This window comes from Lampetra fluviatilis, chromosome 1 (genome assembly GCF_964198595.1).
Source record: "Lampetra fluviatilis chromosome 1, kcLamFluv1.1, whole genome shotgun sequence".
Classification (NCBI taxonomy): Eukaryota; Metazoa; Chordata; class Hyperoartia; order Petromyzontiformes; family Petromyzontidae; genus Lampetra; species Lampetra fluviatilis.
In genome coordinates, this window is record NC_136275.1 from 5,939,955 (window position 1) to 5,954,450 (window position 14,496).

The following is a 14,496-nucleotide window of genomic DNA, read 5'->3' on the forward strand; positions in this document are numbered from 1 at the left end:
TCCACATTCTTGTGGAGCTTCAAGAACTGAAAACACTTCGGAGAGCTGCACGTATTTAGAACTAATTCGCACCGTGGATAGCCAACCGTGCTAATCAGAGGTACGGGGAAAGGACTATACGAGCACAAGCTTCACTGGCAAGCTCGGGGCTGCCAATGACGATTTCCACGAGCGTCACAGATCCTAACAATGGGTGGAGGGTTGGTCGTGATGGCAAGGCTGTGCAGCGTGTGCTGTGAGCGCCACCTGGTGGATTAATTTTAATTTAGCATTCCATTGTATACGTATATGCAGGGTTTTTAATTTAGACTTAAAACATACCCGATGTTTAAAGATAACACCTGCCCTCTTAAAAAGAAAATCCTCAATTCATTTCAAAAGATAATTCATCCATGTATAAATGTTAATGGAAGTGAGTTTGAACGGTTGTTCAAATACATTAAATAACACTGTCATTTGTTAAAATCAATATAATATTTCGATTTAAAGCTTTCGTGACTGCAGGGATTCATCAAGATGGATTCAGGCTTAGCAATCATTGGAAGGACGTAATAAACCATTTCGATACACATTAGGGTGAGTTGAATAATACATAGTGTTATATTAAAATGTATAAAGTATAGGGTTGTTTACAGCAATACAGTATATAATTTAATGTTGGGTTTATCTATGGCAGTATATAGTACTGTATATGCTAAGAGAATAAAGTTTAGATGGAAGTATATTATATACTTCTTACGACGTAGAATTGTAATTTATTATTTGTTGTTAGTAACTCAGCTTATTGTAGAGTATAGTAAGTATCAGTTTATATTTTAGTTTTTTTTATGTAGTTTTTACTTTGGTTTTCTACGTGGTTGTTTGGTAAATGCAGCTACATATCATTAACATTCCTTTCCTTTATTAACGTTGTTCCTTGCGCCCCCCCGTGGTGCTGTTGATCCTGCATAATGCATGGGCATAATGGGACTTTGAAACCCCTCCGCCCCCCCTCCTACGCATTGCCCATTGGTATGCTAAAATTCCTCTTCATATGCACATTCTTTTGTTAAGGCGCTCCTCCTCGCTACACCTATATAAGCTCCTAGCTTGATAATGTCTCATTCTTCGCCTGAGGACGGCTGCTTGCGTTGTGGCCGAAACGTCGTGAGAATTGTTTTATTATGTTTTATTTTTATTATTTTATTACTTCCCTTCTACGTGACTTTACCGAAAGAACCAAGAAGATCAATATAATAACCCTATGTTTACTGACTTTTGGGATCTAACCTATATAATTGGCCGTTTACCAGCTCACTAATATGCACCGTATACTGTCAGACCGCGGTGGCGAGATGTTAACTCTCTCGCCTGGTGTACAGAAAGTCGTGGGTTCAATCCGGAGCCTGGCGCCTGCTGTATATTTTGAGTTTGCGTTTTCACCCTGTGGTCGCGTGGATTTTTCTCCGGGTCCTCTGTTTTTTTTTCCATCGACGTTTCGAAAAATGCGTTTCGAGTATATGGCTGCTATAAATTTCCACGTGACAATCCACCTCGTTGAGCTATCATTTGTGTCCAGGTCGCGTCTAAAATAGAGCAAAATAGCTCAGTTGGCCTTACCTGGTAAAATAAAAAAATATATACTCAAGTTTTATAGAGTCAATGTTTTCTTCTGCATGTCCCGGTATTGGGCTTGTCTATTTTGCTTTCTTCCTCGGCAACTCACTTATTAAGTAGTTTCAGGTGATTGCACCGAGGGTGGTCTCGTCACGATAAGTAAATCTGGCTTCATTAAAGATTTAAGTCTTTATTAAACAACCTCTGGAGCAACATTAAACCATAACCGTGCACGTGCAAGTTTGCTACAGGTGTAAAACATGTTTTTTACGTCTTATTTTGTTTGCTCTGTCATCTTCCAAGGCATGTGTTTACTCAGTTGAACGGCACATACTTCAGCAAAACAAAACACGCGCTCATTGAAACCAGAGTAATAAATTGTATCCCTTTATTTATCCGTGCCAGCTGTGGCAGATATAATAATGAATAAATGCTATGGTATTAAGGACCCCCCACCCCGACTCCCTCCTTCATATGGCATTGTCAATTGGTCTCCACAAAGTGCGTTGATTAGTTTTAGTGAATGGGACAAGCAGGCCTTATATGGTGCTTAGCGAGACAGTTCTTCTCAGGTGAGCACAATTAAGATGATTATTATTGATCACGATCTCATCAAACCTGCTGCACCCCATTATAAATAGAGGTGCGGTGAGGTAAGCCGCTATTGTATTTTGTATTGGGTTGAGCCCACGCCATCGCGTAAACCTGCATTTAAGAAAAAAAGTTGTCAGGGAGCTATTCGAGCTCGTGTTCTTGAGAATTGTTTCTTTATCCCCCACACCAAGAATGACGGTAAGTCTTAAGGGCGGTGGGGGCGCGTGTGTATTTTACAATACAGTATGTATAATGCGAGTTGTTTTCGAATGGTGGAGGAAGGCGCCGTGGGCCATTCGTTGGCGCCACTGCGTTGTGAACTCTGCGAGTTCGACTCCCGCCGCGGCCGATCTCGATCGGTGGCAAGTGATCCGAGCTGATACTACACCCCAAGGCCATAGCCATGGAGTCAACATTGGGGGGGGGGGGGGGACCAAATCTTCCAGGGGGTCTGGCGGTCCCAACCCAGAACAATATCTAAATTTGAAAGCTAATTTCGTGCCTAAAAATGTAAAAAAAATTCACTAACACATGGGATGGACTTTTATTTAGTTTTAACAATGTCTAATAGTGTATTGTATTACATTGCTCTGTTTTTACTTTACCATTTCTTGTTTAATTGTATGTAATGTTTGAGATTGGGGATTAATAAATTACAACCATAACCACAATCGTATTAACGGCAATAATGCGTTGAATTATATGAAGACAAGTCCAGATTGTGGCCAAGGTTTATCAAATTGTTTTTTATATATATACATAGCAATTATTATTACTTGTATTTTTTATAGCAATATATTGGGGGGGAGGACATTTTGATCGTATTTGAATATTGGGGGGGATGTGTCCCACCCCCCCCAATATATATTATAATTACGGCCTTGCTACACCCACTCTACCTCGATCCCCACCGATCATTCCACACTAACCAGTGTGGTGAAGTATGGCCAAACAACTTCTGTGACCGTCACGGCATGTGGAGGTATTTATCCATTCGTGGATTGAAGAACAAGACTAGATATCTTTTAATATATAGTATTTTTTTTCTAAGAGCGGACCTATAATATTAATAAATATGCTATATTGTATAGAATTTGCGATAATGTTACACATTGCGTCTACTTTTTTAATACACTTAAGATCTGAATTACTAAAATATGAACGTTCCTTTATTCTCGTTTGGAAGTTTGTTCAAATCCTTGGCCAGGGTTCACTGCAGATCATCCGTCCTAGGTTCAATACAATGAATCATATTTTGAAGGAAACTAAGCTTGTCCCGTGAAATGATGGAACGTGTAATTTTCGGTAAGGACTCTAGGTCGCCAAAAAAAATTGGTGCCGCATGGTTCTTTTAATGCGGAAGGCTGCCCTGGAGTAATGCACCTTTACAAGTCTGCACACATGTAAAAAAAGTCATTTTTTTATTCATGAGTATGTCCATTATGCCCATAGCCTGATACCGTTGGCTATTGCACACTAATCAGGTTTGCGCCTGGATGGTACTGGATATGGGGGCGAACACATGGACCCAACCAGGTGTAGTAGTAGGCTCATGTCGGGGCTACGTTGGCAGCAGGGGTGGGGGGGGGGGCAGTGTAGAAACATCTCCATGGGGCTATGCCCCAGCGTATCTAGCCTGCCGTTTCAACCCGCATTGACCAGCGTAGTGAGGTTAATTCACTGTGGGTTTGAATAACCTGCATTGACGTGGAGAGGAAGCTTTCGTCCAGCAGTGGGCTGTAGATGTACAGATACAAAGGAAATTGTAAAAGATTCTAGCCTCCAAACGACTTGGTACAACTTTTGCATGGGACTTAATTTAGGGCATCTATGCCAGTTTTAAGAATTTGTGAGATGCATTGCCACGTTTTCGTGTTGCATTGATCTGGCAAAGCTTGGTGATACACAGGTGTGAAGTGGAAATATCCGTGTTTTCTAATCACTGATGGATTAACAGTGCGTTATTAATGATTGCCAACTAAGGGCCGAAAGTGTTAATATATTAGCTTCTACATCTGTTAACCAAATACCAGCACAATGGCATGTTGGAAACTTTCAGAATGCATACGTATAGATATTTCTATGTAGTGCTCGAGTGTAATTGTAAGTCCGTTACAATGTATGCAACATTTGTGCCAGCCACTAGATATTTCAAAGGATTACAAAAAAATGCACGCCAGCTAATAAAAAAAAATTGTAAAATTAAAAATGTAATCTATAAAAAAAAAACCTCCCTCTACAGCTCTGAACGTGTCACCATGCCTCTGATGCATTGTTTGTGTGAAATATCTGGTGGTGTGAAGATCTTGCCTGTGGCCACTCGTTATATTGGCATTAGCCCTATTTTGTGGAGACATCCTCCACCGCAATATGTACAACTAAAGTACAGTGACATGCTTGCCCCCAAATGTTTATTAAAATGTAACTGTAGAACTATATTGTTGTATAAAATGTACTCCGAGCATTGTGCAGCGGTGGTGATGGTGAGGATGCTGACTTGCTCGTGCCATTTCAAGTGTCATTTTTATCAATGTTAAAAGCATGGATATTATGCTCACTCGTGTAGCAAAGTGCCGTTTTTGAATCCACGTACTTGCCAAAACTTGTTCACTGAATGCAACTTTGTCCCCTTCTGCAGCGCGATTGCATCTCTATCCACATCGGGCAGGCGGGCGTGCAGATGGGCAATGCTTGTTGGGAACTCTACTGCCTGGAGCACGGCATCAAGCCAGATGGCCACCTAGCCACCCACACTGATGTGACGTCTGTCGTGGACTCTTCCTTCAACACGTTCTTCAGCGAGACCGGCTCTGGGAAGCACGTGCCCAGAGCCATCTTCATAGACCTGGAGCCTTCTGTTATTGGTGAGCCATGTGGTCTCCCTACACATTTACGGGGGGAGAGGGTTGGGGGGGTTAAATATGAGTTGCTTGTCCAACGGGGTACTCGGTTGTAGCAGCCAAGCACGCATGGGAAGTTGCTGGATTTGTAATGTGGCACGCCAGCCACTGCTCCACGGGGTCTCCACTTTGGCACTTTAAAAAAATAAAAAGTGGCCGAGCGTAGTGCCAAGTACCCGACGCTTCTTGTTAGACAGCCCTTGCTTCATTCAAGTTGGTGGTTCCGTATGGGAATTTTGCCTTCATCCTTTCGTGGTGGGGAGTGGTTGTGCAGTGGTTTTGATGTTGCACCATATACTTATGGCTACCTCGATTAAATAGAGCCATGGATACATTTGGCATCTAAACCTATGCTGGGGCCACCCTTGCATTAGTTTGACCCTAAATGAGTGTCGGGTGTCGTGTGACCCTGAATGAGTGTCAGATGCTGTGTATTGGCACAAGTTGGAGGAAGCTTGGTGTGATATTGGCCACAACGCTTTAATTAGCGACATTTAAATAAATATTGCTATTTAATTGACTACATGGTTTGCTTTGGCCAAAATTAAATGGCTTAAAACGATTGCATTCATACGTAACATCTTAATTTTAATGTCTAAAAATGTGTATACTCTACTCCCTGAAGTAGACGTGTCTAGAACATGATTCCAGGAAAGATAAATTGTTTATATATATATATAAATACGTTTTCAAGTACACTTGTCAACCTATTTTGGGACCAGTGTTTATTCAAAAAGAGCTAGCTTCTATTTTCCAAGTATAATGCTTTGTTGACACGGCATGATATTAATCTGGCTGTTCCTGGAATTAAAATTTCTGAGCACAAAGTCCAGACTGAGTGATGGCACTCAAAGGCTGTACCTTTTTTATAATGGCCCAATGAAGACCACAAAGTCGTTTGTAACGTTTCTTAACACCATAAATTGTTCGTGTACAATATTTGAAATGACAGTGAGCATTGTTTACATTGTTTTATAAAATGAGCTAGATCTTGATGCGTGGTTGAAGCAAGCAAATCGCAGTTGGAAGGTTGTTCAAATTCTGGTATTGGTGGTTAACGCTGCTCATCCTGCGCTGTTTTCTAAAATGGGTACCACTTTGTGGGGAAGTCCACAGTGGTTGATAGGAGCCTGATGACGAGGAACTGTCAACTGCAGGGTGAAGTCCTATCCCACATTACCCCTCCTCGTGCTGTGATGCTACCAAATTAATTTTGCCCATTCGCACAAGCGCATCTCATCGCCCTTAATACAGCCACAATGGACGTCCCCTTTGGGGTGTATTCTCTCCATTACCCGTCTCCCCGGGTAATAACCTGCCCATTTTATCTTTTCAAAACAGGAGTTGCAAAAGGAGATGCACCCAAACGATTATTTATAAAGACACGAACCTGTTTTCTGACTGAATAGGTTTTACCCCTTTTTTTCTGGCAACAAAACAGGTGTTAAGATGTTAAAACGCCAAACTGAAACCTTTTAAAAGGAATCACGTCTGCATTAACCACAATTTCTTGTGGTCAGAATACAAACAAATACAATACTCTATGCATCGTCTTAAACTGACGGCTTTCTTTTTGAGCCTAGTCTCAATGTGTTAGACCAGAGGATGCCAAAAGACTTGGGCTCCAAAGAAAGCCGTTTCTGGTGTGGACCAATCGGTTTCAAAGACAATGCATATATTATCGGAGTTTTGTTTGCATTCTGACACACGTATTGTGATTTAATGCAGACACGTTTCCTTGTTAAAGGTTTGAGTTTGGTGTTTTAACATTTGACCACCTGTTTTGTTGCCAGACAGGTTCTCATGTTGATACTGGTTTCTGAATATTTAGTGATACTCAAATCGTGCAGATAAGTATTTTTTGAGATTTGCTGATGGGCAATAATAACCGGTCTTATTGGTTCTTCCGGTAAAGTCACGTAGAATGAAAATAATAAAATAATTCTCACGACGTTTCAGCCACAACGCAAGCAGCCGTCCTCAGGTGAACAGGTATGTCAGCTGGGTTGGAGGGGGAAGAGCGCCTTGACAAAGGAATTTGCATATCAAGAGGAATTTGGCATATTTATGGGAAATGCAGTTATGTGATTAGTACTACTTATGCCCGTGCATTATGCTGCTAATCCTGCATAATGCACGGGCATAAGTAGTACTAATCACATACCTGCATTTCCCATAAATATGCTAAATTCCTCTTGATATGAAAATTACTTTGTCAAGGCGCTCTTCCCCCTCCAACCCAGCTTAAATATACGCTGCGAAGCCTGGTGGTATTCATTCAGATTGTGTCTTTCTGACAGACCTGTTCTTCACCTGATGGGATGGCGGCTTGCGTTGTGGCCAAAACGTCGTGAGAATAATTTGATTAGGTTTTATTTTTATTATTTTATTATTTCCATTCTACGTGACTACTGAAAGAACCAAGAAGATGAATCCCTGCAGTCACGAAAGCTTTAAATCGAAATCTGACCACCTGTTTTGTTGCCAGAAAGGGGAAAACCTATTCTCATGTTGATACTGGTTTCTGAATATTTAGTGATACTCAAATCGTGCAGATAAGTATTTTTTGAGATTTGCTGATGGGCAATAATAACTGGTGTTCATCAACTAAATTTGACTTGAACTGGACAAGCTACAGAGTGGAAATAAAGATTTAAGGAGCAAAACAAATATCCCCTGTTATGGGAAGATGACATTGCCAACACCTGACTTTCCACTGCTAGACCAATCTCATAGTCTTCTTGGTTCTTTCGGTAAAGTCACGTAGAAGGGAAGTAATAAAATAATAAAAATAAAACATAATAAAATAATTCTCACGACGTTTCGGCCAGAACCAAAAAGATGAATCCCTGCAGTCACGAAAGCTTTAAATCGAAATTCAATCTCCTCATTTTAAACTGCAACCTCGATTGCCCTGGATTTCTTACAAACCTCCCTTTGCGTGTGCTCACCTGGCCAGATGGGGTCCGCACGGGACCATACAAACAACTCTTCCATCCGGAACAGCTGATCAGTGGCAAGGAGGACGCAGCCAACAACTACGCGCGTGGCCACTACACGATTGGCAAACAGATCGTTGAGACTGTTGTGGACAGGATCCGCAAACTGGTGATTATTTGTTTTTCCTCTTCCTTGGATGTACCATCACTTCTTAATGCATTGGCCACAGACGGGACAATGAGGTGTTCAATACAGAAGCTCGAACGCGACGGTGATGTCGGACCGTTTGTCCAGCATCCTAAAATCTGCAAGGTGCCATAGTAATAAATCACAAATTCTGCTAGCTTTGGGGGTTTCAGATATGCGCCTCACAAATTGGGATTTTTTAAATAGTTTTTCGTCTGTATAGCCGCATGTACTTTGAACAGTTCAACAGATGCAAAACCACAACTTAAGTGTTCTTATCTGTATTACCTGCAAATAAATAATCAGTTCGGCAGAACATAGATTGAATTTACATTTTTCTGGTGAGCATTTATCCAGCGATTGAATAGGTCGAGGTATGGCCATCAATTTCGTCTCTGGAAGGTGGGCAAATAAGGTATTTTTCAATATTCACATTGATGTTTTTATTATTTTCTGTTCTTTAATGTTTCATTCTGAAGATGGGATAAGTTGTAGCAAGACTCGCAGAACATTTTTTTTAAATTGGTCCACTTTGAAGTGTAGTAGGCTTCCTAACAAGTGCATCCTGTAGCGAGGTATAATGCTTATTATTTGTTTCTTTCGGTTAAGTCACGTCTAAAGATAAAATATTAAATTAAATAATAGAATACGACGTTTCGATTGCAACACAAGCAATCATCATCAGGTATAATGAAATAGCGACATAAAATCTAACCAGAAAACTATAGACAGACATATTAGCAGACAGATATCACCAAGATACATAGCGAGAGCAACACAGGTAACAGAGAGGGGTGATCGTCTCTGTGTGGTGGCCTTAAATAGACAGAGGGGGGGGCGGAGGCAGAGAGAGGGAGGAGGGTTAGAGAAAAAATTAGCATATCAATGAGTGGTCAACAGACGTGGTGCTGCGAATGCGATGGCACGGCAAGCAAGCCTGAAAATCAGGAGAAGGACACACTAAAATTAAATAACCTAGTAAAATATCGAAATGTAATGTAATACAACACAGAGGGTCGGTCAACACACAATTAACGCATAGCCTGGTTGATTACGTATTTCAAAGATTGCTAAGTTAGAATTTAAGTGTGAACAATCTAAAGAGAGGACACAGGCAGAGAAAACAAGTCGCCAGAGAGAGAGAAAAAAGATAAGCTTAAAACTTCCCCGTAGAAGTGGTTCAATCTTAATTTTAGAACTTTCGTGACTGCAGGAATTATTATTTGTTTCTTTCGGTTAAGTCACGTCTAAAGATAAAATAATAAATTAAATAATAGAATACGACGTTTCGATTGCAACACAAGCAATCATCATCAGGTATAATGAAATAGCGACATAAAATCTAACCAGAAAACTATAGACAGACATATTAGCAGACAGATATCACCAAGATACATAGCGAGAGCAACACAGGTAACAGAGAGGGGTGATCGTCTCTGTGTGGTGGCCTTAAATAGACAGAGGGGGGGGGCGGAGGCAGAGAGAGGGAGGAGGGTTAGAGAAAAAAATAGCATATCAATGAGTGGTCAACAGACGTGGTGCTGCGAATGCGATGGCACGGCAAGCAAGCCTGAAAATCAGGAGGACACACTAAAATTAAATAACCTAGTAAAATATCGAAATGTAATGTAATACAACACAGAGGGTCGGTTAACACACAATTAACGCGTAGCCTGGTTGATTACGTATTTCACACAACAATGTGTGTTGACCGACCCTCTGTGTTGTATTACATTACATTTCGATATTTTACTAGGTTATTTAATTTTAGTGTGTCCTTCTCCTGATTTTCAGGCTTGCTTGCCGTGCCATCGCATTCGCAGCACCACGTCTGTTGACCACTCATTGATATGCTAATTTTTTCTCTAACCCTCCTCCCTCCCTCTGCCTCCGCCCCCCCTCTGTCTATTTAAGGCCACCACACAGAGACGATCACCCCTCTCTGTTACCTGTGTTGCTCTCGCTATGTATCTTGGTGATATCTGTCTGCTAATATGTCTGTCTATAGTTTTCTGGTTAGATTTTATGTCGCTATTTCATTATACCTGATGATGATTGCTTGTGTTGCAATCGAAACGTCGTATTATATTATTTAATTTATTATTTTATCTTTAGACGTGACTTAACCGAAAGAAACAAATAATAATTCCTGCAGTCACGAAAGTTCTAAAATTAAGGTATAATGCTGCATATTCACAGCAGCCGTGGTCCAGAGGCACGTGCTGTGCTTTAAAAAGCATCCTTTACATTGCAATGTCTTATGAAATGTTCTACAGTTAATCGCACAACTCAAGCTATTGGGGCTATTGGCCATATAGCAAACTGAAATCCACCAACCTGTGGATTTGTAGAACCTAGCCTTCGTCAACTGCCATCTTTAGAGTAATTTAATCGTAGTCGACCTTGGCAGGAAGTGGGTATTAAATTATCCTGGCTTTATGATTGTGGAATCTCCACCTAGCTCTGGACTTCCAATGGAAATGAGTGCCCCATGTTTAATGGAGTTTGGGAGAGCTCTGCTTTACAAGTCCTTAAATTAGGGTAGCCTCACTGAGCCACGAAACTATTTTAAGATTCTATTCTGTATTTATAGAGCGCCTTTCACCAAGGTGCTTAACAATGCTTGCGGACTACAGTGACAAATGGCAAGGGATTGGAAATTGGGTAGTTAACTAGGGTGGAAGGAGCGATGTGTGGTGGAGGCATTGCACGCATTATGTGGTGCTGGTAGGGGTAGCGGAAGAGGAAGGGAAAAGGCAAAAATAAAAGCTAGGACCTGGGGACGGTGTGAAAAGAAGAAAGCGAGGGGGAGTCTGTGGAGAGGGAGTTTGTTCCAGGTGCGTAAGGGGGCAAGTAGGAGTTGAAGCGAGATTGGCCACAGGGTGGAGGGACTGCAAGAAGATCGGCAGCTTGTGACTGGAGCGGGCCTGATCGGACAAGGAAATTAGAAGACCGTTTGGGGGGGGGGGGCAGTCCATGAAAAGCTTTGAAAACGTGAGTAATATGAAGAGGCAGTACCGGTAGTGATGGATAGGAAGCATCTGAAGTTGATTGCAAGGAGCGCAACGAGTGGTGAAGGGGAGGTTAAAGATGGTGCGTGTAGCCGATTTTTGAATTTCTAGAGGGGGCAAAGGCGTAGGGAAAGAGACTGACCAGGAGCGAATTGCAATAATCCAGACATGAAGACTCGGGAGTGCACAATAAGTTTGGCGGCGGTGATGAGGGGGCGAAATTTCCTGATTCATTGAAAAGATGGAAGCAGCAAATGCTCGTGGTTGTTGTCGATGTGGGAAGTGAAGGCAAATGAGGATTCAAAGGTGACGCCAAGAATATGGACGGACGCAATCGGAGTTGGACTGAGCAGAGGGAAGGGGGTTAGGAGGAGGGTGAGAGATGGGAAAGTAGAGCACTTATTTTAGAAGGGGAAAGGAAATGTGTCATCCATGCTTGGATGGCCATTAGAAAGAATTAGATGTGGTCAGGTCAGGGGTGAAAGCCTTAAAGGAAAATTAGATTTGAGTAGTCGGCAAATTGATGATACGAAAGATTGAAGGAAGAACGGATGGGATCGAGGGCGGATATGTAGGAGGGGACCAAGTACAGAACCCTGGGGAATGCCAACCTTGACGGAGGGGGAGGAAGAACCATGGTTAAAAGAGACGGCGGATGAACGAGAAATGGGGTAAGTGCAGCGTCAATGAAGTGGGATGCCAGAGATGTTGAGATTGGGTGGTGGATAAGATGGAGTGATAAAGGGTGTCCAAAAGCCACAGGCAGGTTGAGAATTATGACCATGAAAGGCCGAAGGTGGCGTGAGTTAGCCAAGTGGTTGTGCACATGGAGGGAGAGCTGTTTTGTGGAGTTGAGCAGATGGAAACCAGACTGCTGGAGAGAATGGAGAAGAGCGAGGGAAGAGTTGGGTGTGAACTAGCCTTTCGAGGAGTTTTGAGAAGTAGGAAAGCAAGGAAATGGGGTGATGGTGTGCAGGGCTGGAATAATCTAGTGAAGGTTTTTTTCCCAGGAAGTGGTAGAATGATGGCGGATTTGAAGCAGTTTGGGAAGATGCCAGATGAGAGGGATGAATTGAAGAGTTTCGGAAGAACGGGAGGATGATTGGGATAACAGATGGAAGAAAGGAACGGCAGTAGGTAGAGGTCAAGGGTGAAGAGTTTTATGTTTCAGAGACGTTTGATAGCTCCAGGAGGAACGCAGGGAAAAATGATTTAAAGGCAGATTAAGAATTGTAGGGAAGGGCAGGTAGGTATGATGCTGTAAGGGAGGTAGTGAGGAGAGTGGACTGAATTTCAGAGATCTTCACTCATATTTGGAGAGGACGAAAGGGTGGGGGACAAGATCGTTTTCTCACTAGATGACGGATGCTTGTTGTGACCAAAACGTCGTGTTTCGTTCTTTTCTATCTCTGACTTTACCGAAAAGAACCGGAGTGTGGATTCCTGCAGTCACAAACACTTCAAATCAAGATGTAGTACAGTTTAAGGTAGAAAATAGCAGCGCAGGGTGCATTGAAATGGAATAAATTAGGGATGGAAGGGATTGGTGCGGAGCCTTTAGTGCGGAATTGAAGTCTGAAAATACGGAAATGTAAGTCGAGTGGGAATCGGCAGTGGGGTAGGGTCTTCCAGTTTGGCTCGGCTTTTTCGTACGAGGCGACGTTAAATATTTAGCCCAGGTGTTGGCCAAGGCCTAGGAGGATGTCTCTGAGAAGGGAAGAAAGGCAGCAGAGGGGCCAGGGTGCAGAATGTACGATGGATGATGCTTTGTCTAGGTGTAGGTAGAAGAAATCGGGTAAGGGACAAGGTAGGTTAGTTGAAACTAGAGGATGAACTGCAGAGAAGTCGATGGGAGCATAGATTTCAGCAGAGGTGAAGATGGCTGTGAAATGTTATATTTTGCCAGTTACGAGAGTGGTTTTACTGTTGCATCTAAACTTGACTCGAGTCCTCCAACTTTAACTTTGTATTAACGCCCCTTTCATTTCAACCTCCAGTCCGAGCGATGCACAGGACTGCAGGGATTCCTGTTATTCCACAGCTTTGGCGGCGGCACAGGCTCTGGCTTCACGTCGCTGCTCATGGAGCGCCTCTCTGCAGATTATGGGAAGAAGTCAAAGCTGGAGTTCTGCATTTATCCTGCGCCACAGGTGTCCACGGCTGTCGTGGAACCCTACAATGCCATCCACACCACCCACACCACCCTAGAGCACTCGGATTGCTCCTTCATGGTGGACAACGAGGCAATCTATGACATCTGTCGCAAGAAACTGGACATCGATTTTCCGTCTTACCTCAACCTGAACCGCCTCATCGCCCAGATGGTGTCGTCCATAACGGCCTCGCTGCGCTTCGATGGCGCACTCAACGTCGACCTAAATGAGTTCCAGACCAACCTGGTGCCCTATCCGCGCATTCATTTCCCACTGACCACCTACGCGCCGGTCATCTCGGCTGAGAAGGCATACCACGAGCAGCTGTCCGTCGCTGAGATCACCAATGCCTGCTTTGAGCCGTCGAACCAAATGGTGAAGTGTGACCCGCGGCATGGCAAGTACATGGCCTGCTGCCTCCTCTACCGCGGCGACATCGTCCCGAAGGATGTGAACACTGCCATCACAATCATAAAGTCCCGACGCGCAGTTCGCTTCGTCGACTGGTGCCCCACGGGCTTCAAGGTGGGCATCAACTACCAGCCGCCCACCGCGGTGCCCGGGGGAGACCTGGCCAAGGTGCAGCGCGCCGTATGCATGCTGAGCAACACTACAGCCATCGCCGAGGCCTGGTCGCGCCTTAACTACAAGTTCGACCTCATGTATGCCAAGCGAGCCTTCGTGCACTGGTATGTGGGCGAGGGCATGGAGGAGGGGGAGTTCGCAGAAGCTCGGGAAGACATGGCGGCACTTGAGAAGGACTATGAGGAGGTTGGGATTGACTGTGCCGATGTGGTGGAGGGTGAAGAGGAATACTGAAGAATTGTGGGTTTTTCGATGGGCCATGTAACCTGTGCAAGCCTTGATGTTAAGTCCTTGAAAGCTGGTTGTAATTTGAAACGAGGTTCTTGGACAAGCTCGTTAAACTAAAGTCCTGCATTGGGCACACGTGTGACCTGCAAAAGCGGGTGTAACTAAATACAGATGGCCATGCTGGTCGGATGTGGTGCCAAGGTGACTTTTGTTCTCGCCTGGTTTGTGGCTCATCTGCAGGTTTATCCGTGGATGCCTGACCAATGCAAGGGCCGACAAGCTACGTACTTTCAAGCGTGGTTA

At 43.4% G+C, this 14,496-nt stretch overlaps 1 protein-coding gene across 1 annotated transcript; it reads left to right on the forward strand.

Moving 5' to 3' along the window:
- Positions 1-4,681: 4,681 nt before the first annotated feature.
- On the forward strand, positions 4,682-14,462 carry LOC144933052 (tubulin alpha chain-like). Its single transcript, XM_078857574.1, has 3 exons — positions 4,682-5,054; positions 8,050-8,198; positions 13,225-14,462. The coding sequence occupies exons 1-3, from the start codon at positions 4,805-4,807 to the stop codon at positions 14,197-14,199; spliced, it is 1,374 nt and encodes a 457-aa protein (XP_078713700.1). The 5' UTR covers positions 4,682-4,804; the 3' UTR covers positions 14,200-14,462.
- Positions 14,463-14,496: the final 34 nt, after the last annotated feature.

Coding starts and splice junctions, on each gene's coding strand:
- LOC144933052 (XM_078857574.1), top strand. CDS start 4,805: ATGCAACTTTGTCCCCTTCTGCAGCGCGATTGCATCTCTATCCACATC. Junction 5,055..8,049: donor CCTGGAGCCTTCTGTTATTG/GTGAGCCATGTG, acceptor TCACCTGGCCAG/ATGGGGTCCGCACGGGACCA. Junction 8,199..13,224: donor TGGACAGGATCCGCAAACTG/GTGATTATTTGT, acceptor TTCAACCTCCAG/TCCGAGCGATGCACAGGACT.